At 41.9% G+C, this 23,857-nt stretch overlaps 1 protein-coding gene and 1 long non-coding RNA gene across 5 annotated transcripts in view; one reads left to right on the top strand and one right to left on the bottom strand.

Moving 5' to 3' along the window:
• WWC2 (WW and C2 domain containing 2) overlaps positions 1-23,857 on the bottom strand; it is a 203,580-nt gene that overhangs the window by 88,179 nt on the left and 91,544 nt on the right. For 3 of the 4 annotated variants that reach the window (XM_004757690.3, XM_004757691.3, XM_045069441.1), the window contains exons 2-4: positions 20,219-20,328; positions 9,497-9,700; positions 8,623-8,699 (exon numbers count right to left, since the gene is read on the bottom strand). In XM_004757690.3, the coding sequence (XP_004757747.1) occupies positions 8,623-8,699; positions 9,497-9,700; positions 20,219-20,328 (391 nt within the window). Of the gene's footprint in view, positions 1-8,622; positions 8,700-9,496; positions 9,701-9,944; positions 10,035-20,218; positions 20,329-23,857 lie in introns of those variants that run through there. The other variant, XM_013058971.2, reaches the window with a different exon arrangement.
• LOC123388971 lies at positions 1,554-23,808 on the top strand. The gene is made up of 3 exons (XR_006603488.1): positions 1,554-1,639; positions 15,371-15,521; positions 23,300-23,808. It is a non-coding gene; the product is annotated as an uncharacterized LOC123388971 (long non-coding RNA).

Genomic DNA, 23,857 nt, shown 5'->3' with positions numbered 1-23,857 from the left:
ATTATCCAATGTGTGGAAGCAGTTGTTTTTATAGATTTTGTCAATTTCTTTAATTGTCTGTTGTTGGGAAATGATTCCTATAGCAGCTAGGAAGACATTTATGTGATTCCAACAGCCTGCATTTTAAGCAAAATATCTCCCAGATTGATAAAAATATTTTATCAATCTTCCTTTGTCTCTCTAAAGGCACAAGATCTGAGTCTGGGATCCAATTGGCTAACCTCAATCATACAATTCTATTTCTCTGTATCTTGAAGGAGCTCTCTGAGATTCTGGTTCTCTGACAAAGTAGAAGCTGATAGTACCATGTCTCCTAACCTCAGCTCTAGAAATTAATGTGCCTGAAAATGCTGAAGATCACAAAATGCATGTAACATAGCTATTTTTTTCACTGCCTCATTGTTATGGCTTCATGAGACTGATTCTTTCAAAATTTCATGCAAACATATTAGGTCAATGTATTTGTTGTATATCAGAAAATAAGTATTGGTTTGAATGCCTTCATTACAACATCTTTACCACATACAGTTCCACAAAGCTTAACTCCTATGGCCTTTCAAAAATGGAAGAGTGAGTTTTTCAGGCTTTACAGAATCATTTAAAATTGATCATTTATGAAATATCATTTTCCTGTCTGCTTTAGACTGTACGGTTTCCCATAAAAGAAGTTAATTGCATTTAATTTTATAAATTGCCATCGGCATTATGGATATAAGAATGTTTATGAATGAAGATGGAGAAGACTGAAAATCATGGCCAGAGAAACTGATATGCTAGTTTATCTAGGTGAGGAGAAGCTAAACATCCCCTCTCCAACCACACAGTGTCAATGAAGGATTTCTTGCCAAGTACATATTATTTAGCTTGCAGAGTGGTAGAAAAGGAGACCAAAATCATTAACAAGAAAGAAACAAAGAAAATATCATGAAATCAATAAATGTGCTTAAGTGTTACAGAGTCACTTTACTCAAAGTCTGAATATGGTTTTTGAAAAAAAGCACTTCTGTGCTGTGAATTTTAATTATTTCAAGTTACCAGCACATCAAGAAGGAGATAACTCCAGTTCTTGCTCTAAATAGAGTACTTCCTCTTCTTTTTCTCTCAGTCTTGCTCACACACTCTCTCTCTCTTTTTTTTTTTTTTAGCAAGTATGAGTCAAAGTCAGATCATTCTTCATTTCACTCAAGATTCAGTAAGACTGGTGTACTGTTTCCTAACCCAACACCAACTATAATAAAGCAAATTTATTTCTGAACATCCTAAAGAAGTAACAGCCTTATCTAATATACAGATTGGTGCTGTGGGTTAGAACTGCTCTATCTCCTTCAGCATGCTGAAATCAGGTAGTCACAGATGGAAGAACTTAGGATATAAACTAAATTTTTTAAATAGTATGAGTATACAGACACCTCTCACATCAAGTCAAGAGACAAGCCTTACTGGCAGCAATTTATATTCTCAGGAGGAATAGTTCTTTTCTTTGAAGCACATTGTTAGGATTTTTGTGTTTGTGACATCATTGGTTAAAGTGTCATAATTTGATGTGCACGTGAGTTAACTCTATTCGCAGTGACAAACTAAACCTTAATTGAACTGCCATTCTTTGAACTGCCATATCTATGCACAAGACTGCAAATAGGTAAGATTACAGTTGACTTTTCCAAGTCCATCACCACTGCTAAAAATAATTCAAAGTGAATTCGTATTAACAATGTACAAGCAAATATATTTGAGAGCAGAGATAATACATTGTTTTTAATAGCAATGCTCACCAACCAGCCATGTGCTTGGAGTACAAATAATTTAAACAAAGGGGTCTCATTATTTCTTTTTTTAACAAAATTAAAAGTTGGATCACAGCATATGCTATAGTGCTCAATAAATTTGTCAAATGCATATGTATTTCTAAGGATTTTCTTTTACACTTCCAACATCTTACTTCCCTTTAATAAACAACAGTAATAATTTAATATTCACCAACTATTTTCTCCACCAAATCTCACCTACATGTAATTTGGAGCATAGATTAAAAAAAAATTTATGGTTAAATTTTGTTTTATTACTATTATTATTATTTTGAATTCCAGTTTAGTTAACATACAGTGAATAACTTTATTAATTTGATTCAAAAAGTTCCCTATCAGTGCTCATCGAGATACGTGGATTCTAATCCCCTTCACCCATTTCACTCCTTCCCCCACTGACGACCTCTCAGGTAACCCTCAGTTTGTTCTCTGTAGTTAAGACTGTTTCATTGTTTCTTTTTTTCTTTGTTCACGTCTTTCTTAAATTCCACCCATGAGTGAGATACTATGGTATTTGTCTTTGTCTGAATGGTTCATCTTGCTTAGCATAAGGCTCTCTGGATCCACCCATGTTGTTCTAATGGCAAGATTTTGTTTGTTTTTATGGCTAAATGATATTCCTCTCTGTGTGTGTGTACACACCACACCTTCTTTATCCATTCATTAACTGATGGACACTTGGGCTCCTTCCAAATATTAGCTATTGTAAATAGTGCTGCAGTAAAATAGGAATACGAGTATCTCTTCAACTTACTGTTTTCATATTCTTTTCATACATACTTGGTAGTGTAATTCCTGGATTGTAGAGTAGATATTTATTTATTTATTGCTTTGAGGCACTTTACTATATAAAAAGCTGGCACTTGTATACATGAACAAAATTCATCCTATATTTTCTTCATTTTTTAGCTTGACCTTCTGGTCAAGTCTTTAGCTTTACTGACGTTGGCTGCTATGTACAAAAATCCTTCCTTGTCTGGGTGATTTATTTATTTATTAAGAAAAAAATTTTTTTAAAGATTTTATTTATTTATTTGAAAGACAGAGATCGCAAGTAGGCAGAGAGGCAGGCAGAGAGAGACAGAGAAGCAGGCTCCCTGCTGAGCAGAGAGCCCGATGCGGGACCCCATCCCAGGACCCTGGGATCATAACCTGAGCTGAGGGCAGAAGCTTTAACCCACTGAGCCACCCAGGCGCCCCTTGTCTGGGTGATTTAAAAGCATAACTCCTAGATGAGCATCTCTTCTGTTTCCTCTACTAGCAGTAGGCCTTATGCCTAGTATTAATGCTACTTCTCATTTTGCCATTTTGGATTCCTCCCCACCTCTGTCAGAGCCACCACAGAAAGCAGGTTTTGGTAGATTGTGAAAAACCTGTTTTACTTGAGGCTCCCTATGCTTCATGGCCTGCAAAACATGATAGCTTGCAAATCCTGCAGCAGCGAAGGTCGGTCCAACTGCGACCACTATACTGGTCTTGGCTCTGGCTCAGCTCCCCAGCTTCTGCCCAGACTGCAGTTCAGCCCAGCCCAGAGGCCGCAGCCGCCAGTGCCACACCTCCACCCCACAGTGATACGGCCACCACCAGCAGGCACAGAACCTATTTGTAATTTTTTGAGGAACCTCCATAGCGTCTTCCAGTGGCTGCACCAGTTTGCTTTCCCACCAACAGCGCATGAGGGTTCCTTTTTCTCCACATCCTCGCCAACACTGATGCTCCTTGAGTTTTTTATTTTAGCCATTCTGACAGGTGTAAGGTGCTATCTCATTGTAGTTTTGATTTGCATTTCCCTGATGATCTGTGATGTTGAGTCTCTTTTCCTATGTCTGCTGGCCATCTGTATGTCTTCTTTGGAGAAATGTTTGTTCATGTCTTCTGTCCATTTTTTAATTGGACTGTTTGGTTTTTAGTGTTGAATTGCATTTTTTTTTTTTTTAATTTGAGAGAGAGAGAGAGGGAGAGCATGTATGTGAGTGGGGGGAGAGAAAGAAGGAGAAAGGGAAAGAAGCAGACTACCCACAGAGCATGGAGCCTGACATGGGGCTTGATCTCATAACCCCGAGATCATAACCTGAGTCAAAATCAAGAGCGCAATACTCAACTGAGCTACCTAGGCACCCCGGGTTGTGTAAGTTCTTTGTATATTTTGGATACTAATCCTTTATCAGATATGTCATCTGCAAGTATCTTCTCCCACTCAGTACGTTGTCTTTTTAGTTTCCTTGCCTGTTTCCTTTGCTGTGCAGAAACTTCTTATTTTGATGAAGTTCCGATGTTTATTTTTGCTTTTGTTTCCCTTGCCCCAAGAGACATGTCTACAGCTGGTGTCAAAGAAGTTACTGCCTATGTTCTCTTCTAGGATTTTTATGGTTTCAAGTCTCATATTCATATCTAATTCATTTCGAGTTTATTTTCGAGTTTATTTTTATGTATGCTGTAAGAAAGTGGTCCAGTTTTCCCGACATTGCTTGTTGAAGAGACTGTCTTTTTCCCATTGCATGGTCTTACTTCTTTAATTATAAATTGACTGCATAACTGTGGGTTTATTTCTGGGCTTTCCATTCTGTTCCATTGATCCGTGTGTCCATTTTTGTGCCAGTGCCATACTGTTTTGATTATCATAGCTTTGTAACATAACTTAAAGTCTGGAGTTGTGATACCTCTAGTTCCATTTTTCTTTTTCAAGATTGCTTTGGCAATTTGGAGTCTCTTGTGGTTCCATATACATTTTAGGATTGTTTCTTCTAGTTCTGTGAAAAAAGTTGATGGTATTTTGATAGGGATTGAATTAAATGGGTAGACTACTTTGGGTAGTATAGACATTTTAACAGTATTTGCTCTTTCCAATCCATGAACATGGAATGTCTTTCCACATCTTTCTGTTGTCTTTAATTTATTTCATCATGTTTTACAGTTTTCAAAATACAGGTCTTTTACCTCTTTGGTTAAGTTTATTCCTAGGTATTTTAATTATTTTTGGTGCAATTGTAAATGGGATTGATTCCTTAATTTCTCTTTCTGATGCTTCATTATCAGTGTACAGAAATGCAATAGATTTCTGCATATTGATTTTGTATTGAGACCTTACTGAATTCACTTCTGAGTTTGAGCAGTTTATTAATAGAGTCTGTGGGGTTTTCTATATGTACTATTATGTGATCTGCAAATAGTGAAAGTCTGACTTCTTCCTTACCAGTTTGGATGACTTTTATTTCTTCTTGTTGTCCAATTGCTCCGGCTAGGACTTCCAGTACTATGTTGAATAAAAGTGGTAAGAGCGGATATCCTTGTCTTGTTCCTGACCTTAGGGGAAAGCTCTCAGTTTTCACCACTGAGTATGAAGCTAAACTGTGGGTTTTCCATATATGGCCTTTATTGTGTTGAGGTGTGTTTCCTCTAAACCCACTTTGTTGAGAGTTTTTATCATGAATGTTTGCATGGAGTATGAATTTTTAAAAATATCAGCTGAATTTAAGTTTTAGTTTGTATGAGACATTCCATTCCTTATCTATGGTCTAAGTACCCATTATGAATAAATGAAATAGTTTTTCCCCCAGCTTACTGAGAAATAATGGACTTCGCTGTAGAAATAATAAAGTTTACAGTAAAAAGCTTTTACATTCTTCTTCCTAAGAAACATTTTCTCGTGAAATTAAATACCACCACTAAAAGTTATGAGTATATTAATAAAAAGCATTGGCTTATTTATTTCACCATTTCAAAAATGAGAAATAAGCTGTCGGAAGTACTATTATCCAGTTTGACCAAGGAAAAGAAAACCTAATTATCACCCATACTTATGACCACACTATAAAACAGATGCTTTAGACAGATGTTCCTAAATACCTAGTTCCTCAATACTTGACCAACTAGCTCCAATTCAGTAAAACAAATGAAGGACATCTATGAATACTGTGACATCAAAATAATGAAGATGAAGTTAGTGTTTGTGCCTGAAAAATTGTTAGTGACCAAAATGCAGGTAAGTACTCAAGACACCAAAGCAATGAAGAATTATTAGTTCAATCGTGAGTTATTATTTCTGTGGCATTAATTTGTGAAATGGACTGGCCAACACAGGGATTTTGACAGGGTGGGGAAGCCAAGAATAACTTATATTAATAATAAAAAAAAGTTATTAATAATAACTTTATTATTTTAAAGGTCAGCTTAGCTAAATCTATGAGACTCTGACAAGTTACCCATCCACTTCTGAATGGCTGGGGTGTCCTGAAAGTGTTACCTGGCCAAAATGTGCACAAACAGCAGAGTGAAGGCACCATCTGCTCCAGTGTTCAAACCACGACAACAGCAACATAGACCATGAGGGCCACTTTGCTATGGGAGCATTTTTAAAAAGGCATTTACCCTGACAGGAAGTGTTAAATAAGTACCTATTCACTAATGAAAGAGACAAAGAGAGTGTCACTTCTGATCTTCCATTACAGCTAGCTAGGACTCTCTTAGAGCCTCCTCTGGAGGGAAGGACTTTCTTGTTTCTGGTGGAAAGACACAGAACGCTTCTACTAATGTTTTCATAAATTAAACCAAGAAATCCAAAGAGAGGCTTAGCTTCCAAAACTACACACTTTTCTCATGCTCTTCCTCTGAGAGCAAACAGAGAAGTTGTGCAAAAGAAAAGAAAACAAAACATCTATAGGAAGACGCTGGAGAACTACTACAGCAGCAAGAACTTGTGTCAAAAACCCAAAAGGTAAGGAAAGCCCGTAGTCAGGATCCAAACTTGGTGTTCTTTTTCCTTGGAGGCATTCAAGTGTACAACAGAGAAGCTGACAAGTTGGGAGAACACAGTGACTGAATCCACAGGTACAGAGAGCTAGCTACTGGCGGTCCCACAAAGCTGAGAGATTCAGGGGAGATATTTGGAATTTGGCTTCCATGGAGCAGGAAGCTCTCAAAAAGTATCCCCAAAGTTCCGGTGGGATTTTGAACACCTCTGCCCTAAAAGAAAAGGTAAACTGGAAAGAAACCTACTCTTTGAAAAGGAATGAAGCCCAGATTTCAGCTTGAACCATGACTGAATCACAGTTACCTGCCCCTGGCCTAACTGCCCTTAAGCAGCAACACTAAATTCTCCCAGAAGGATGATAAGATTATCCCAAACCTCAAATTACCCTTACACTTCTTCATACAGAACATAGGGCTCTTAATAAAAAGTGAGCAGCTCTAAGAGGCTTGACCAAAGGTCATGAAAGAAAAAAAACAGACCAAATTGAAGAAACCAACAGATAGGAGATCAGGACACTGCATTGATAAAGACATGAATTTACAGAATTTACAGCTAACTGTGATTATTTTATTCAAAAAATTACAAATCCATGCACAGAATTTGGGCAAGGAAGCAGAGATAAAAAATAATCCAACAGAAGTTTTAGAACTGAGAAATACACAGTGGGAAATTCTGCTGAAATCCTGGAAAAAAAAAAGAGATAAGAAAATCCCCAACTGTTTAAAAATTAAAACCTTTATATGAGAAATCATAAAGAGCTAGAAAATATTTTGAACTGATAATAAAAATACAAAATTCAAAACCTGTGGGATGAAGACAAAAGCTATCTGTAGAAAGTCACATAGGCTTTAAGGGTAGATATTAGGAAGTCAGAGACCCAAAGCCCTCTCTCAGCCTCTGCTAACGGTGAAGCATGTCTATTTCCCAACACGGCAATCCCACTGCTGGTTTCATAACAAAGGAAAATGTGTGCCTATGTGCACCGAAGATATATACCACAGAAATGTATATTAAGGCATTTTTTAAAAAATTTTATTCATTTGACAGAGAGAGAGAGATCGCAAGTAGGCAGAGAGAGGAGGGGAAGCAGGCTCCCCGCTGAGCAGAGAGCCCGATGTGGGAGTCGATCCCAGAACCCTGAGATCATGACCTGAGCTGAAGGCAGAGGCCTAACCTACTGAGCCACCTAGGCGCCCCAAGACACATGTTTTAGTGACCAGAAAGTGAAATAAACCCTAATTTACATCAATAGTCAAGAGATAAAGAATTTACGGTACGTACACCAAAGTGGGACACTTGCCATAATGAAGGCAAATGTGGATGAATCTCGACGTGTGCAAAAGAGGCCAGGAAAGAACACATAGGGCAGCATTCCGGTTTTAGAAAATTCAAAAGAGGCAAGCAAAAAATTCGCCTACAGTGTTGCCCGAGGCCAGTGTTACCTTTAAGGAGAAGGGCAGTGATGATGCAGGCATGGGAAAAACGTAGTTCATGATTGGGTACTGGCTGCACGAATGTATTTTCTTGATGACAGTCTGTAAGACTCCAAAAATCAAGGATAAAGCAGCTCTGGCCTTAGCAGCAGTGCCGTCAAAAAGATTTAGGGTAAAGATCAGGAATCAATCCATGAGGAAGTGTGACAAACCGGTAAAGTTTCACCCTCGAGAAGGAATGACGTGGGAACACGATTTGTGGGCACCTGTAATTACTGGGCTGTCCTGGGGAAAGCAACTACACTGAGCGCCGGCACATTTTAGCATGATGAGGGAAGTTCCTGAGACTTAAACGTTGACTTAATACACTCAGTATATGCTAAGTATATTGTAAATGTCATATTAATATTATGTTAAATAAGTATATTTAACATACGAGGTATATATAATACGCTTAACCTACTGTAGATAACTGAGCTGCCGAGTCACGGGACACATGCCTCTATAACGAGATTCTCCATCACTGAACATGTGGTCACCAAGATAGGACCGCCCCCCTGAAGTCCCTCCCACCACCTTCAGACTCTATGCATATGTTAAACAGAGAACCATGATTAAAAAATATATACCTTACCCTTAAGCGTGTAGTGGAGATCTCCGCTTTTAAAATATCGGGATCATATTTAGTACTGGATGAAGAGCCTGAGAATACTTTTTGGAGAGAAAAAAGAAAAGAAAAAAAAATTAACTTTTCCGAGTTGCAGAACTTGTTCTCGGCTTGGAATTTACAAACTCTAAAAACGAGATTTACATGCTTCTGTGGATACTTACTTTAGAATTCCTTTATTGTCATTCATCAGACACCTAGATATAAAAAGTAATCTTCAAACCTTTCTCATTTTTTTATAAAAACTCAAAAAAGAGGAATGTCATAAAGACCACGGAGCGTACTGCTCTCCAGAGCTCATGTCTCCATCTAAACTCTTAGAGGACCCTACGGTACATGCAGCTTGTCAGAGCTATGCGTTCCCCAGAAACTTCTAGAACTTCTGAGCCCATCCATACTGCTTCTTTAGATACACCAGCTCCAGATGATCAGTTTCTGAGATGTGAGAGAGTGACCAACAGAACCTTCATCCCGGCCAACAGTTCCAGCGCCTCCCGCTAAAATACCGTGCACGGATAGCAAAGGAGACCAAATTATCTGCCTGGATCCCAACAGGTGAAAACGAACTCATACATAAGTAAAAGACAATCACACGGAGGAAAGAGCAAAAACTAGAAGGGATTCATTATCTGCAAATGCGGGGGAAGGGTGGGGACTTCAGTCTGGAATGGAGTCGAGGGGTTCAGCCGCGAAGTCTGCAGGGTGCCCTCACCCCCCCTTCATGGCTTCTGCCTGCGAAGGAGCAGGACTCAAGATGAAATTCCACCGAAACCCAACTGGCCTTCCCTTAGCTACACTTCAGTCCCCATTTCCAGAGTCTGAGCAGTCACACTGTACTTACAGCTGGTGTGAGAACTTGACTTTTCCTTGTAGGCATCGTTTAATCGTACATATTCATCGAGGGCCAAGGCAAGTCTCTGTTCTTTCACGTGGTACAGCTCCTTCTGGGTCCTGAGAGTGTCCTGAGCCACCGAGAGATAGTCCTTGAGCATCTTCTCCTGCTCCCCCCTCCACTGTTTTCGTGGATCTTCAATCTGTGTGGTTTCTGAAAATACATTAGGTGGTTATATTTTAGAATTTAATGATTTTTTTTTTTTTGGATCATTGAAGCTTTATTAAAAAAAAAAAAAAAAAAGTTGCTAGCTTTAATTCTTATCTCCTCCAAGCAGTTCCTTAGTATTTATGAAGTGACCTCGCCAGAAATCGGATAGAGTTCTTGCTTGATTTTACCCAGTGGCTCACCACACCATTCACCCCACTTCAGATCCTTGTTAACAATTTATCCTCACTGTGAAGCCATCGTACACAACGTTGCCAAAGGAAGCTTCCTTCACCGGGGTCCCGCCATTCCTCTCAAGAATTTCCTGGCTCCCCAATACCTACAGAATAAAAGCCAAATGATTGATGCCGGCATTCAAGGTCCTGTGTGATCTGAACCCAATCTACTTCCCATGGCACATGTTTCCCTTTACTTAATACAGGACACTCTTGCCATGTTGCCCTTGACATCGGAGCCCCTCAACATCTCTACTGGCCGGCCCCAAATCCCCAACTCTGTTACACGTCCACCACAATCAGTGTAGAAATCATGAGAAAACACGTTGAAATGTTTATGGCAATTCAATACAGTTATTGCATATTGTTGACTCTACTAGTATTCGGGTTTGCATTTTATCCTTTTTTCCCATTTTCCGAATAATTCATTTTTATTGTATTTTACAAAAGTATCGGTCAGTCCGTAGTGGATTTGAAAACTAAAAACAAACCAAAACCAAAAACAAAACCAAAGCCAAAAAACCCAAAACAAACAGAAAAAAAAAAAAAAGAACCAAACCCTGGTCTTGCTTGGAGAATACGCTACGGCACCGTTCTTGGTTGTGTCTGTTGGATACTAGAATCACCCAGGGAGCTCTTAAAGGGGAAAAAAAAATTCCCAGCCCGGTGAGAGTTTCTGTGGAAGAACCCGTGCAACGGTAGGTTTAAAAGTTGCATAGAAATTGCAATGAGTGCAAAGAGCCCTCTTCTGCAGTGGGTCACGAGCTGCCTTCTCCGTGAAATTATTCAGAGTACCAGCCCTGAGCTTGCTCGGACTTGCCCACCTTGCCTGGCCCATTCCTCCAACAAAGGCTCTGGCCTGTGCTCTCGCTTTCACTCCTGCCTCCAGACAGACCCTGGAGCTTCCCACTGTGGCCCCAAGAGGTGGCCCACCCCTTCCCTTGGGAACTGTGAGCGGTACAAGTTGTTTTGATGGCGCTGACCACTTCGCTTCGCGCTGCCGTTTGGTCACCTCTATGAACTAAATCACTTACTATCCAAAAGGTTGGGTCATACGGGTTGGTCCCTGTATGAATATGAGAACCTACTCCTGACGAAGTAGGATAGGGAAATTAATTTATCAATTTGCTGGAATGTCCAGGAACATATCTTGTGTTTAAAATGTTTCTGCGTGGGAGTCTCAGTCTTAATGTACCCCAAGCTCCGTTGTTTCTGGTTGGCCCCAAAGGCTGCAGTAAGTCAACACCCAGACAATGATCTAAGGTGATCTGATGTGGACACGAGAATCTCTAGGGCCTGGGCTGGTTCTGGAAATGTCTAACAACCCTGGTCTCTAAGGATAAGGGATAACACTAAACTGAATGTGTTCGGCTGGGAAGCCAGGGTCCCTTAGGGCTTAGAACGGTTCTGAGTGATTAACCAAATGGCCTGGGTTGGTCAGACACTCTGCAAACACCGCGTTGGGCCTGGGATCTTCACTCCACAGCCACTGGGAACAAAAGCTGAGCTGCTTCTAACATAGTATTTTGAACACTCATATTTAAAGATGTAAGTATTTCAGCACACAGAAGAGGCCTATCTCATGTCATCAGGAGAAAAAAAAAGTCTTGGCATTCAATGTCTAGAGATGCAGGAGGGAACAATCCTGATAAGACGTTCCGTCCAGCCCTGATGGACATCATCACGGTGGGGCAGCTTTGCTTTCTGGAAAATAAGGGGAAAGGGCAGATACCGGCCAATAAGAGCCTAAACTTCTCAGTTTAAGAAATTTGTTACAATTCAGGTCTCTGGCGACCCAAATGTGTAATATTTATATTGCTTCCAACATCTAACTGCAAGTCGACTCAAAGTACAGAATTCATCCTCTACCAAATGGAAATTTATGGTCTTACAAAAGTTTTCCTAACTGTGGCTGACCAGTAATAATCCTCCCTGCTCGTGCTCTTGCCCCTTCAGTATGGGCTAGCCCTTGTGATCTGCTTCCAATGAATACAAGGGAGAGGACGTGATGGGTAGGACCTGGGACCAGAGCACCAAGGGCTGCGACTGCCAACTGGTGCGTCCCTCCCCACCTGGTGCTTCGTGGCTTTCCTGCTGAAGCCAAGCACGATGCTGTAAGCTGACCTAGGGAGAGGCCCATATTCAAGGAACGAGGGGGGCCACTGGCCCTCAGCCAACAGCGAACCGAGTCCTGCCAACAACCACGTGAGCGTGCATGAAAGCGGATCCTTCTCCAGTTGGGCCTGCCTACCACCTTGAGGACCATCAGCCTGTGAGACCGTGAGCGAGAAGATTCTGCTGAGCCTTGCTTGGATTTATGATACACAGGAACCGTGAGATAATAAATGTATTTGGAGCCACTAAGTTTCGAGATCGTGTGTTATAGTGAGAGATGTTAAGTAATAAGCCGGACAGCTCAAGGGAAAACACGAATTCCAACTGCGTATGACAACTGTGGCTAGTTACGTTATAATAGGTAAAGTATGCACTCCTGGTTCTCTCAACACCTTCAGGTTTCATCCAAATGTCTTTTCCCTACATATTGGGGAACGGGCATACTTTCCACAAGACACCTGTTCAGCACTTAAATTGCCACGAAACACTGAAAGTAACACGGACTGACACTGAAATGAATAAATAATAATAATGATAATAATGATAAATGATCCGCATTGGGGCGCCTGGGTGGCTCAGTCAGTTAAGTGCCTGCATTCAGCTCAGATCATGATCTTGGGGTCCTGCGATCAAGCCCTGTGTCAGTCTCCCAGCTCAGCAGGGGGTCTGCTTCTCCCTCTGTCTCTGCTCCTTGCTCATGCTCTCTCTCTCAAAGAAATAAATTTTTTTTTAAATCTTAAAAAAAAAACCCAAATAATCAGCATTTACTTGGCTAGATCAGCAGAAACACTCTTGTTAGGCTGGGTTAGACACTGTATGTTACAAGAGTTTTATGGGAACGTCTACATTTCTCAAATGCTGTACAATGCAAACGTGAGCTACAAAAGAGGGTTCCCAGATGCACCTCAGAAGAAGGCTTCAGAAAGCAGGATTGTGCTTCACCTCCACTGGCTACATGTGTTGAATGGATTTGTAAAGAATATTTATTAAGTGCAAATGCTTAAAAAAAAATTATGAAAATGTGGTATTTTTGAATTAAGACCTGGTAACCTTGGGAAATCACCATATCAGGACACAGTAATTTGCATGATGTCTGTGGAAATGTCCCGTACCTCAAGGGAATTCACACTCCATTGGTTTCAGGTGTGGAATTTTATACACAGAGAACAGGTTGTGAGTTACAAGAGCTTATCGTGGAAGAGGACATTATTCTTAAAAGGAGTGTGATCCCTGTCTGTCAGGCCTATTTCTGTTCTTGCTGCTGTCCTCAGGAAGAATGGGTGACACAAACTGGAGTAACTGTCCTTTTCTTCCTTCTTAGAAATTACCGCTGAGCTTATTATCCCTTGTGACTTCTACAGACAAGTACCAACCATCTACTACGTGCAATACAGGAGAAACAAGATGTGCGGATGTGGGGCCCTCCTTTCAAGGAACCTACAAAATAGAGAGGAAAATGTGACCCACGAGTTAAAAAAAAAAAAAACAAAAAAAACAGGAGTTTGTCCAGTAAAAAGTGATAAAAAGAGGAGGAAAGCTAAGAGCCAGGGCAGTTTAGACACTGGGTTTTCTCTGGCTAAAAAAGGAAGGTTCCACGGAAAGGCAGTGAAGGCAGACAAAGCCCCCTCAGGACCCAGTGCTTTACTTTTCCAGACACCACCCCCCTGACTCCCACAAATACACACAGCAGCCTTCAGTGGCACCGAATTTCTTTCAACAACCCCTGCGTTCTGTGGCCTCTCTAGACCTCTGGCTTGAACACATGATCTCTCTTCTTCCAGGAAGGTAGGCCTTTTCCCAACCCCCAAGCCCAACCCAAGCCCCTTCTTCTCCAGGCCTAGTTAACTCGGTCATTAGCTCAAAGCACTGTCTCTAGCAGCTGTGGCTACACCCTTCAGAACGGAAAGGACACTTGTACTTGTTCTCGCTTGTTCTGCCGGCCCAGCAGCGGTTCTTCCCAAACTCTGCTCTGTTGTCTCATTTCTTTCCACTACTCCAATAGGGATGGGCCTGCGGTTTCTTGAACACCAGGTTAATAAACATGAAATTCATTTTGCGAGCGATAGTGTGCCACAAAGGTTCTAGGCAAGGCCAGGAAAGGATCTTAGGTGTATTTGAGGAACATTATCTGACAGAAATGTGAGGTTCTACTATCTCTACATAACTCTACTAACTCTACGGAAGAGTTAATATGATTGTGCAGAAAGTTTTTTGATAAAAGATTAAATGTTAAGTGAAAAAAGTTTATAAAATCATATATATACCATAATCCCACTTGAGATATAAAAATGTATTTAAAACTCTGAGTGTGTGTGTGTCTGTATGTATCAATATGAAAAAGTCTGGAAGAGGTTTAGAATACTTTGTTCCCTTTGGGCTGTGTGAATACAGGTATTTTTCCTTCCTTTTATTGATCTATATTTCCTACTTTTTTCCTATGCACATGCATTACTTTTATAGTGGGTTTTTTTTTTTTTTTTTTTAAGGGAAAGAAACAAAAGTCACGAGGTAATGAGGGTCTGAATTAGGAAAATGATAGCGGACAAGTGCCTAAAGAAGCAAATCTGATATTACGGTATAGGTAAAACAATCTGTAAGAACTGACAAAATGATTCTACATTTTTCGATGTAGGAGTCATGAGGACCATAACGTATCAAAAAATAATAAAGTCAAAGGGAAAACAGAAAAACCCCATTTTGTGATGGCAAAGTGGAACAGTGCTGTAGATGGAGGACAGCGTGCGGGGGCATGAGGGTGAGGTCCTGTCTTTGAGAATGACAAGATGTGCGGACTATAGATACAGCCAATGAGGGGAGAGAGAAGGAGCAGTCTACAGGAAGGAAGAAGGTTCCAGGCACAGGAAGAAAGGCACTGTTATCTTCGTCCCCTTCCATCTAGGTGGAAGAAAGGGACACTGGGACTGGGACTAGACCTCTGAAGTGACAACTATATGAAACATGTAGATCATTACACAGATTCATGATACTGACAACTGTCAGTTACACTCACTAAAAATCAGTATCATTACCGCCGTCATAGGTTTTACTCAGATATTTTAAGTGTCTAAAAATTTTCTTTATATTTCCATAGTTTATCCTCGTAGGTAAATATAAAGGATGAAATATGACAGAGATGAAATAGGAGGGCCCCAAATTTATGTCCCTTCTTCTAAAGGAAACGGCTCCATGTGAAATATTACACACACTTGAGAAATTTTCATCAAATTTAAACACGACGTGAGGTGATTCAAAACTAATACAAAGGAGTTCGGTGTGGGTAATATGGAGTAAGCGTGCACCATCCAATCTCCCCCACTGCTTACAGATAAAAACCAAGGACAGCAAAGCGAAACAGAACCACCACCGCCACCAAGGACAGCGCACATAAGACAAGCAAAGGAAGCCGCTGCACAGTTAAGGTAGAGCAAGGACGACTGTGGAAGGAAGTCGGCGACTCACAGAACAACCGTAGGGCAGTAAGTCCTAGCTCGTTGTTGTGTCACACCTCCCTTACCTGTTTCCCACACCCATGGGTAATGCAAATGGGTGCGATGAAAAAACTCCCAGACAAAAACCCACTCTCTCTTGTCAGAGGACTGAGGGGACACCTGCGACCACCCCGGAGAAGCCCGGGAATGAGCTGCAGCCCCATGGCGGGCAACAACGGTGGGCGGTTGGTGGAGCGGCGGCAGCCCACACCACAGCCTCCTGAGCTCTCGGCTCCGCCTGAGACACAGGCGGTCCTGAGGAGCATTCGGTGGTGTGCGGTGAGGCTAAAGCCGCATCGTACTTGCTAGAATCCCAGGAAGAGGCTCCAGGGGAGCCAGAGATCAGGGGGCAAGACGACAAAGGAGAGAGCTGAGGAAGTCTCTAAGGTGGTTGACCCTTTTTAAATTGGGTTGTTTGTCTTCTTAATGTTGATTTTCAGGAGCTCTTTATATGATCTGGATACGGGTTCTTTGTCAAGATAAAAGTACTATGAATATTCATCCACGATACTGTATCAGCAGGCTGGTCCTTTAAAAATAAACCGAGTGAAAGATTCCATCCACAGCATTGAATGTACTCAGTTTATACAAAGTTCTAGAACAGGCAAAACGACGCCGCTGTGACAGCAGTGAGAACCGCAGCAGTGGGGAAGGTGGGACGAGCGGGACAGGAGAGAACTTACTGGGGGGACCAGATGATTCTGCCTCTTGACTGGAGGGGCAGTTACAGAAGATCTTTACATTTGCCACAATTCACTGAAATGCATACTTAAAAGCTATGCACTTTCTTGTATGTAAATGAGACCTCCATTACCAAAAGAAAGAAGGAAAAATTAAGGTAGAACTCTACAGCTACCTAAAAAGTCATTAATTTCTGCTTATGGTGATAAGATCAAAACTTTATAAACAATACTTCATAATTAACTTTTAGTTACAATATCCCCCCCCCATTATCTACACCCCCAGTAAAGAATTCTATCATAAAACACTTAAGGTGGAAAATACTCATTGTCAAGGTCAAATCTTTTACTTTAGGTATTTAATAGTGTTATACAGAAATGGTATTAAACAGCCAAACAGGCTTGCCTTCTTTCTTTTTTTTTGGTAAATAAAGATAAAATAATGCTGAAACTATACAATGTCAAGACAACATATGTGGAGACCAGCTGTTATGAGAAGATAATACCATTTGTTCCCCAAAACTACTTCACAGGAATGTCTTTAAGATTAATGAGATAATGGACCAGATCCTTCTTAGTGGGAAAACTACTTGCTGTGGGGAATTTGGGCACTTTAGGGCACAGTAAATCCATCGGGCCACTGGGATACCATTATTGCAGTAAAGCAAAATGGGAGACTTAAAAACCTGTATTCTAAATAATTAAGTTTTTAAATATTCAGAAGGGTATGCTCTGAAGCATAATTTATACTTGAACTTTACTTTCTTCAAAAACAAACAAAGCTTTCAATGTGTGAGTTAAACAATAAAGTTCTTCCGTCCTTCTAACATTTAAGAGTTTATCATAATACGAGGTAGCCAAGGTTAAAGAAATGAAGATACAGTCACTGTCCACAAGAAGCTCACCATTTAGGGGGGGAAACATACAAATAAATGATTTAAATGCAATGTGACAAATGCTTTTTAAAGATCCCTAAGTGCCTAGTACTACAGAAATACCTGGACAGGGCACCTTATTTGAATTTGGGGTGGGGACCCCGGTGGAGGACTGGACACCCGAGGTGGCCTGTGGGAAGCCAAGAGGCCTGGGCAGAGAGTGTTTGGAGCTGGAACCAACTGTCACAAAGGGAGGCAGAAAGCCAAGGAACCACACGGCACAGGGACAATGTCTCCGAGTACCTGGCACACTAGTGGGGGCCTGTGAGGGTAGGCTGGAAAGAGCCTCTTCGTTAGAATCAGCCGCATGCACCTGGAACCCTAACCAAGACTGAAGAGACACATGTGGCAGCCATCAGCTTCAGGGAGTAGCTGAGGTCACAACCCACGGGAACCATGGGCTGCAGAAATCTCAACACCAGGGACAGACAAAAGGAAAGAAGGCAAGAGCCACCAGGTATGTTTAAAAAAAAAAAAATTCCAACAGAAGGTATCATGAAATCCAAAGGAGTACAGAACAAAAGGAAATAAACCCTGGTAGCAAGGTCCTCTTGTCAGATAAAGGAAGAGGAGACCCGGTGACCCCAGTGGGGTCTCAGGTGAGCTCTGTGACAAGACAGAAAACAGGGTCCATAGCGCAGTTCACACAAGCTTTCCGGGCGAGGGGGAAGGAGGGGGCCACAGCTGGTGGGGGTTTGGGACGAATGACTTTTTTGAGTTCAATGGGTGAGGCAGGGAAGAGAGAGCTGTTACTGTGTCTTTCGGTAGCTCTGGTTTGGTTTCACTGTGAGAGTTGCCAGGGTTTAAAGAGGAAGACAAAAGAACCATTAGATAAAGAAATGGTGGGAGAAGTTTTTAAAACCAGAAGACGATGGGTAAAGAAATGAAAGAGGAGGATGGGACATAAATGTTATTAGAGGGGCGCCTGGGTGGCTCAGTCTGTTAGGCGTCTGCCTTCAGCTCAGGTTAGGATCCCAGGGTCCTGGGATGGAGCCCTGCACTGGGCTCCCTGCTCCGTGGCAAGTTGGTTTCCCCAGATGCTCCCCACTCGTGGGCTCTCTTGCCATCTCTCTCAAATAAATACATAAAAACTTTTTTTTTAAGTCTATTTATTTATTTATTTATTAGACAGAGAGAGAGAGAGAACACGAGCAAGGGGAGTGGGAGAGGGGGAAGCAGGCTCCCTGCTGAGCAGAGAGCCCAAGGCGGGGCTCGATCCCAGGGCCCTGAGATCATGATCTGAGCTAAAAGCAGATGCCTAACAACTGAGCCACCCAGGTGCCCTCATAAAATCTTTTAAAAAAACTTTTTTTAAAAAGTTATTCAGAGGGCTGTCAGGGTTGGGGGTCCAGGAGAAGCCCTCTACCACTGAGATCGAAAGGAAAGTCCGACAGGTGGCTTTAGGAACCCAAGAGTCTGCAGGTAGCCAGATGCAAACAGGGAATTAAAATGGCTTCTCATTTCGGTGCCATGAGAGCTTAGTTCTGTCGAACCAGGACAGGGAGGTTTGCTTCTGCTTCTGCAAATATTATTTAAGGAAAGAAAGCTAAACTTGCATGAAAGTGAGTTTAAACAGTTACGCATTCCAGGATATTCCACTGAATTATTTATCTGCAATGACATAAGGAGTTACAACTGTTCAAAATGAACGGAATTTTACCAAAAGTTGTCCCTTCCACTAGAACATAAAAATATTTAGATGTCGATCATTGATAAGCAATAAAACCCTCAAATAACAATACAATTAAGAGAGGTTTACTAAAAAATATAAAAATGAAAGCTATAAAACCCACGACGATGAATTCTTCAGGGAATCTGGACAAGCTTTCAGGGAGAGATATCTCTCCACAAAAGTCACATTTCTTCTAATTGCATGCTACAAACCAGTAAAGCTTACAGAAGCTATTACTTCTTGTTATGTTGAACTAATGTGTGCATAAATGCTAGTTCCCGCTCTACGCACTGCTGTTCTCCTACCACAGATTAGGAGCTATCTGCGTTTGCTGAAAAACTGATTTAATTCCTCCAAGTCCTTGTTCCTCCGACCCTCCATCCCGTCTACGTGTGAGAAGGGGACGGCTTTACAGCCTCTCCCCATGCTGCCTGCAACAAACAGCCACCATACCAGACACCCCAACTGTCCTCTTGTCTGGCTCCCTGGCTGCCGCTCATTGGTGGGGAACACTTCACTCTCCACTCTCAGTGGTCTCCCCAGCAGCCCCTCCACCGCTGGCAGAGAGTCCTGCGTGCCCCTCTCCCCTGCACTGGGACTGGAGCCTCCCAGCAGATCGCCAGGGGGCTCAAAGCCTCCTCCCCCAACTCAGCATGCCCCCCATGCCTTCAGCCTCTGCAGATGTCAGGCTTGCGTGCCCTGGTTCCGTCGTTTCCGGAACCCTTCCCAGTCATCCTGGGAAGTGAGTATTTGCACAGATAAAAAACAGACTCTGACAGAGAATCAGTGGAAGGATATTTTCTCAAATTTGATAAAAGTACTGTGAACAGATTTTATACATAAACATATATATAGATAGACATATGTATATATTTATATTTACATGTATATATTTAACATCCTTAGGTTTCTAAGAGACCACTGTTATTGATACGGGCTTTTTGTGCCTCCAGAACACTCATCCTCTACCAGGCAGATGGACACTCAGACAGATTCGTTTCTCTGTCTCTGCCCCCATAAGCCCAACATACATGTGGGCCCCAAATTCCAAAACAGGCATTTCAGGCAATATTAGTCACTAAGAAAGTGGGTCTTAAAATAAAGAAGTTCAGGGCACCTGGGTGGCTCAGTGGGTTAAGCCACTGCCTTCGGCTCAGGTCATGATCTCAGGGTCCTGGGATCGAGTCCCACATCGGGCTCTCTACTCGTCAGGGAGCCTGCTTTCCTCTCTCTCTCTCTCTCTCTGCCTGCCTCTCTGTCTACTTGTGATCTCTCTCTATCAAATAAATAAATAAAATCTTTAAAAAAAAACAAAGAAGTTCACAGTAGAGAGCGTTTATGTTTTTGTTGAATTCGAGATCTGGGGAGGGATCACTTTTATAACAAAGAGAAACTTACTGTTGACGTGATCGATGTAGTAGACGCCAATCTGTGGGTCAAAGCCTGCTTCCCAGCCCCACGGCAGCTCATCCCCAACACAGTCAGCAAACGACAAGGGCTTCGTTAACCTACAACGGACCAGAATAAATGCATGGGTGATTCTTTCCATCGAGCCACATTAGGTCAAAATTCAGCACCGTAACCACAAAGAAGACGAGTCTAGGTGGTATTTCCCTTTTGTTCTTGTGTCTAGAGTCTGTGCTGCTGTGTGTAAAACCTTAATGGAAAAAAACAAGGATCGAATACAAAGATGAATATTCAAAAAAATAACAGTAAGTCCTAATACCCTTTGCAAAGTTCTACGGTCATTTTCAATCAGAGACAAGTCCAAGCCGACAGTAAGAAGGCCTGGCACCCCGCGCTAGCTCTCCAGCTAAATGGCTCTCCCACGGCCAAGAATTCGTCCCTGGATTCAAATCCTGCCCTCATGGAAATCCTCATGTCAGCAACTCTAAGATGAGATCTGTATTGGGCTACGCTTATTCCAGATTTAGACGCTCTTGTACAAATGAACTGAACACTCACTTGACCGTGAGGTCCACTATGACCGGTGGGACAAGTATGTTTTATTTTTGTACGTTTCTTACACATACCAGTTTACTTGACACAATTTTTCATGGAACCAGACACACAGACTACTGATGTATCAAGGTGCTGTGACCTTCTGAAGCTGCCTCAGGCTTTCTCTTTAAGCCTTAAAATGATTGGGGGAGACTACAGTTTCCTAAGCAGAGTACGGGTTTCAAACTCAATGTTGAGTTAATGTTTTTTCTCTCTCCCTTTCTTCATTTTTGATTCTGAGATTCTCCGTGGCTCTCAGAGCAGCCACGAGCCGGCTAACAGTACAGGTTAGCGAACGCCCTGCTGCTGGGTGGCCAGCGTCAGTGGACACACCTTCCCATTCAGCACACGGGCCCCACTGCCGACAGGGTTCCTACGTACAGAACCATCTGGAATCCCGTTTATCCATGCTAATGAGTATCAACAGTGTCAGGGTTCAACTGAAATACAGCTCGTTTCCAGAATCTCCTCCTTCCTCAGAATGACCAACTATGTCACCTGCCCTTCAGAATTCTGGGACGATGACAGGAAAAGGAGGGAAACCATTTCCTCCCAGGCCTCGCCTTCAACAGCCCCCCCAAGGACATAAAACACGGTGGGTGAAAAGAAAGGAGCGTCTCCTTTTCTTTCAACGCTCCCAGAGCCTGAAATCTGCTTCTGCCGATAGCTCCAGGGACACTGGCCTTGGAAACCCAGTTTGGCTGATTTCCATCAGCTCGCGGAGAAGTAGCTCTGACGCCAAGGCACTAGGACACGGCCTCACTGGGAACCTCTGTCTACGCCACTTGGCAGTGGTGATCACACCCCCTTACCCTTTCCTTGCAATTTAACTGTCTCCTAAGATTAATGTGAGATGAAAGAGGAATTAACTTAGAACAGTGTCAAGGACGTGGTAACTAGTCAACAGATGTCAGAGATTATCAATATGAGCACAACCCGTGCTCTTATTCGTTCTCCAGAGGAGGAGGGTCAGGCAGTAGAGCTCAACGTGCGGTCCTCATGACCTGCAGCATCAACATCCAGGCACTGGTTAGAAATAGCAATTCCTGGGCCCTCGCAGGGGCCTACAGAATCTGAAACTCAAGGCCCCAGCAATGCATGATGAATCAAGCTCTCCGGGTCATTACAGAGAATGTGGGAACCAGCGGCTCAGAAGGTAAGAGCCTGCAATCTGCCCGCAGAGACCTGGGTTCCATCCCTTGTCCCCTGCCTACCATTCTCCTCTGTCCAGCCTAGAGCAGGTAAAACACCTTTAAACACCCGTTTCCCGATCTATTTTGGTGGGGCGGGGGTGCCGACTGTGAAGTTTACGTGAGAATAAAACAGGATCACGCTCTGTGAATGGTCGGGCTTCAGTATAGGTCAGGTGAGTGAAATGAGCCTCAGACATGTTAGGCAAAATGCACCCACTAACCCGGCAACTTGTCAGATTTACTTTTACAAACCTGGAGTCAATTTGAACCCAATCCAAGTCCTAAAAAACTCATGCTCTCGGTTGTGCTTAAATCCCATCTTAAATCATAAACTGCCCAGGAAAACTGACAAAGGAATTAAATTCTGTATCAAAAACTCCCCTTACCATAGGAAGTGGCCTTGTCTTTACACACTGTCTAGAAGACTGACCTCTGACCCCGCTGATAAAGCTGATTATTAATTAGACAAAGCCCCCGCGCCAGGTTACCTTGCATTGTATTCTGTTCTCTTTCCCTCACTCCTTTATCAGTGCTGTCTAAAATGCACACGTATCCTGAAGAAATGAGTAAGATTTGTAAGTTTAAATGATAAAAGAGTGGTATTACACAAGTGTTATCCTGGGACCAAATCAGCATGCTTCAGCCTGAGTATGACAGGAATACATTTATTACTCTAAGAATGAGAAGTCACAAAAGCTTCAGAACATGGGTTATGATTGCAAATTATGGTAATTTGACTACACTTGGAAATAATCCAGTTTTCCTATTAATTGCTCAACAGATGATCAGCATTTTATTAACTGTCACTGTTCTAAGACTAGAATTACATGTATAAGTATACATGTAATTATGAACTCAGTTAAAAAATTCAAACGTTTCCATTCCTGGAAATTTTCATGCAAAAATTTCTTTGCAGTGTTACTTCAAAAATCATTTAGACGCTTTGTTTTCTGTGCCTGGATAAGTACCTATCTTTTCTCCACACTCCACCAAAAAGTAAAACCATGAAACACATATGTATAAATTTCTAAATGTTAGAATTTAATTCTGGTCCAAATTACAAGATATAAATAGAATAAGTCTCGGATACCAAGCAGAATGAACCACTTAATTCTGCTGCTATCCTGATAACGGGAACATATTACGATGACATACTAAGAACTAACATAAAACAAAAAGAAGTTAACAGATGCATTCCAAAATTAGCAACAGTATGACTTAGAATAAATACAGTAAGCAGAAATTGTTGATTAGTTTCTAATTTCTTCCTCTTGTTTTCCACAAGGAATCTCTGAAACAGTCCATCTTCCTTTGATGTTGAGGAAGTGAATATGGACGGAGTTTGCTTTCTGTTGGTTCCCCTCAAAGGAGCAACATCATGCAAAAAGCCTGAAACTAACGAGAGTCTTTATGCTAAATTCCGGAGATTACTCTTTGCTTTAAAAACCGCCTTCTTTTGCACCGTGACTAATGTGAAGAAAATGCGAATTTACTACAGCGCTTTGCCAATGCTCACACACAAAATTGGAACTTGGCACAGTGTTTCCTCTCTCTGAGGGCACTGCATCGTCCTTCCACACGATGTCATTTAGGGCTTACTGTCAATCGCGGATACCTGTCCTATGACACAAGACACCTGCCACACACAGACAGATTTACTCTTCACAGTTATGTGACAGTGGATGCCGTCTGTGCGCGCACAAACCCCCAAGCACTGAGTTTGTACTAATTGCACTGAAAGAAAAGGCTCTTCAAAGAAAAAGCTATTCTCGGGTTAATAAAACTCTTGCCACAGTTCAAGTCCCCCAAATGTATACTTTAGCATGAAAGTGAAAGGTCTTCC

This window comes from Mustela putorius, unplaced genomic scaffold, assembly GCF_011764305.1.
Source record: "Mustela putorius furo isolate JIRA1106 unplaced genomic scaffold, ASM1176430v1.1 tig00003932_pilon_pilon_pilon:0A:0A, whole genome shotgun sequence".
NCBI lineage: Eukaryota > Metazoa > Chordata > Mammalia > Carnivora > Mustelidae > Mustela > Mustela putorius.
The sequence above is the reverse complement of the archived record's forward strand: the minus strand, read 5'-3'. Positions and strand labels throughout refer to the sequence as shown.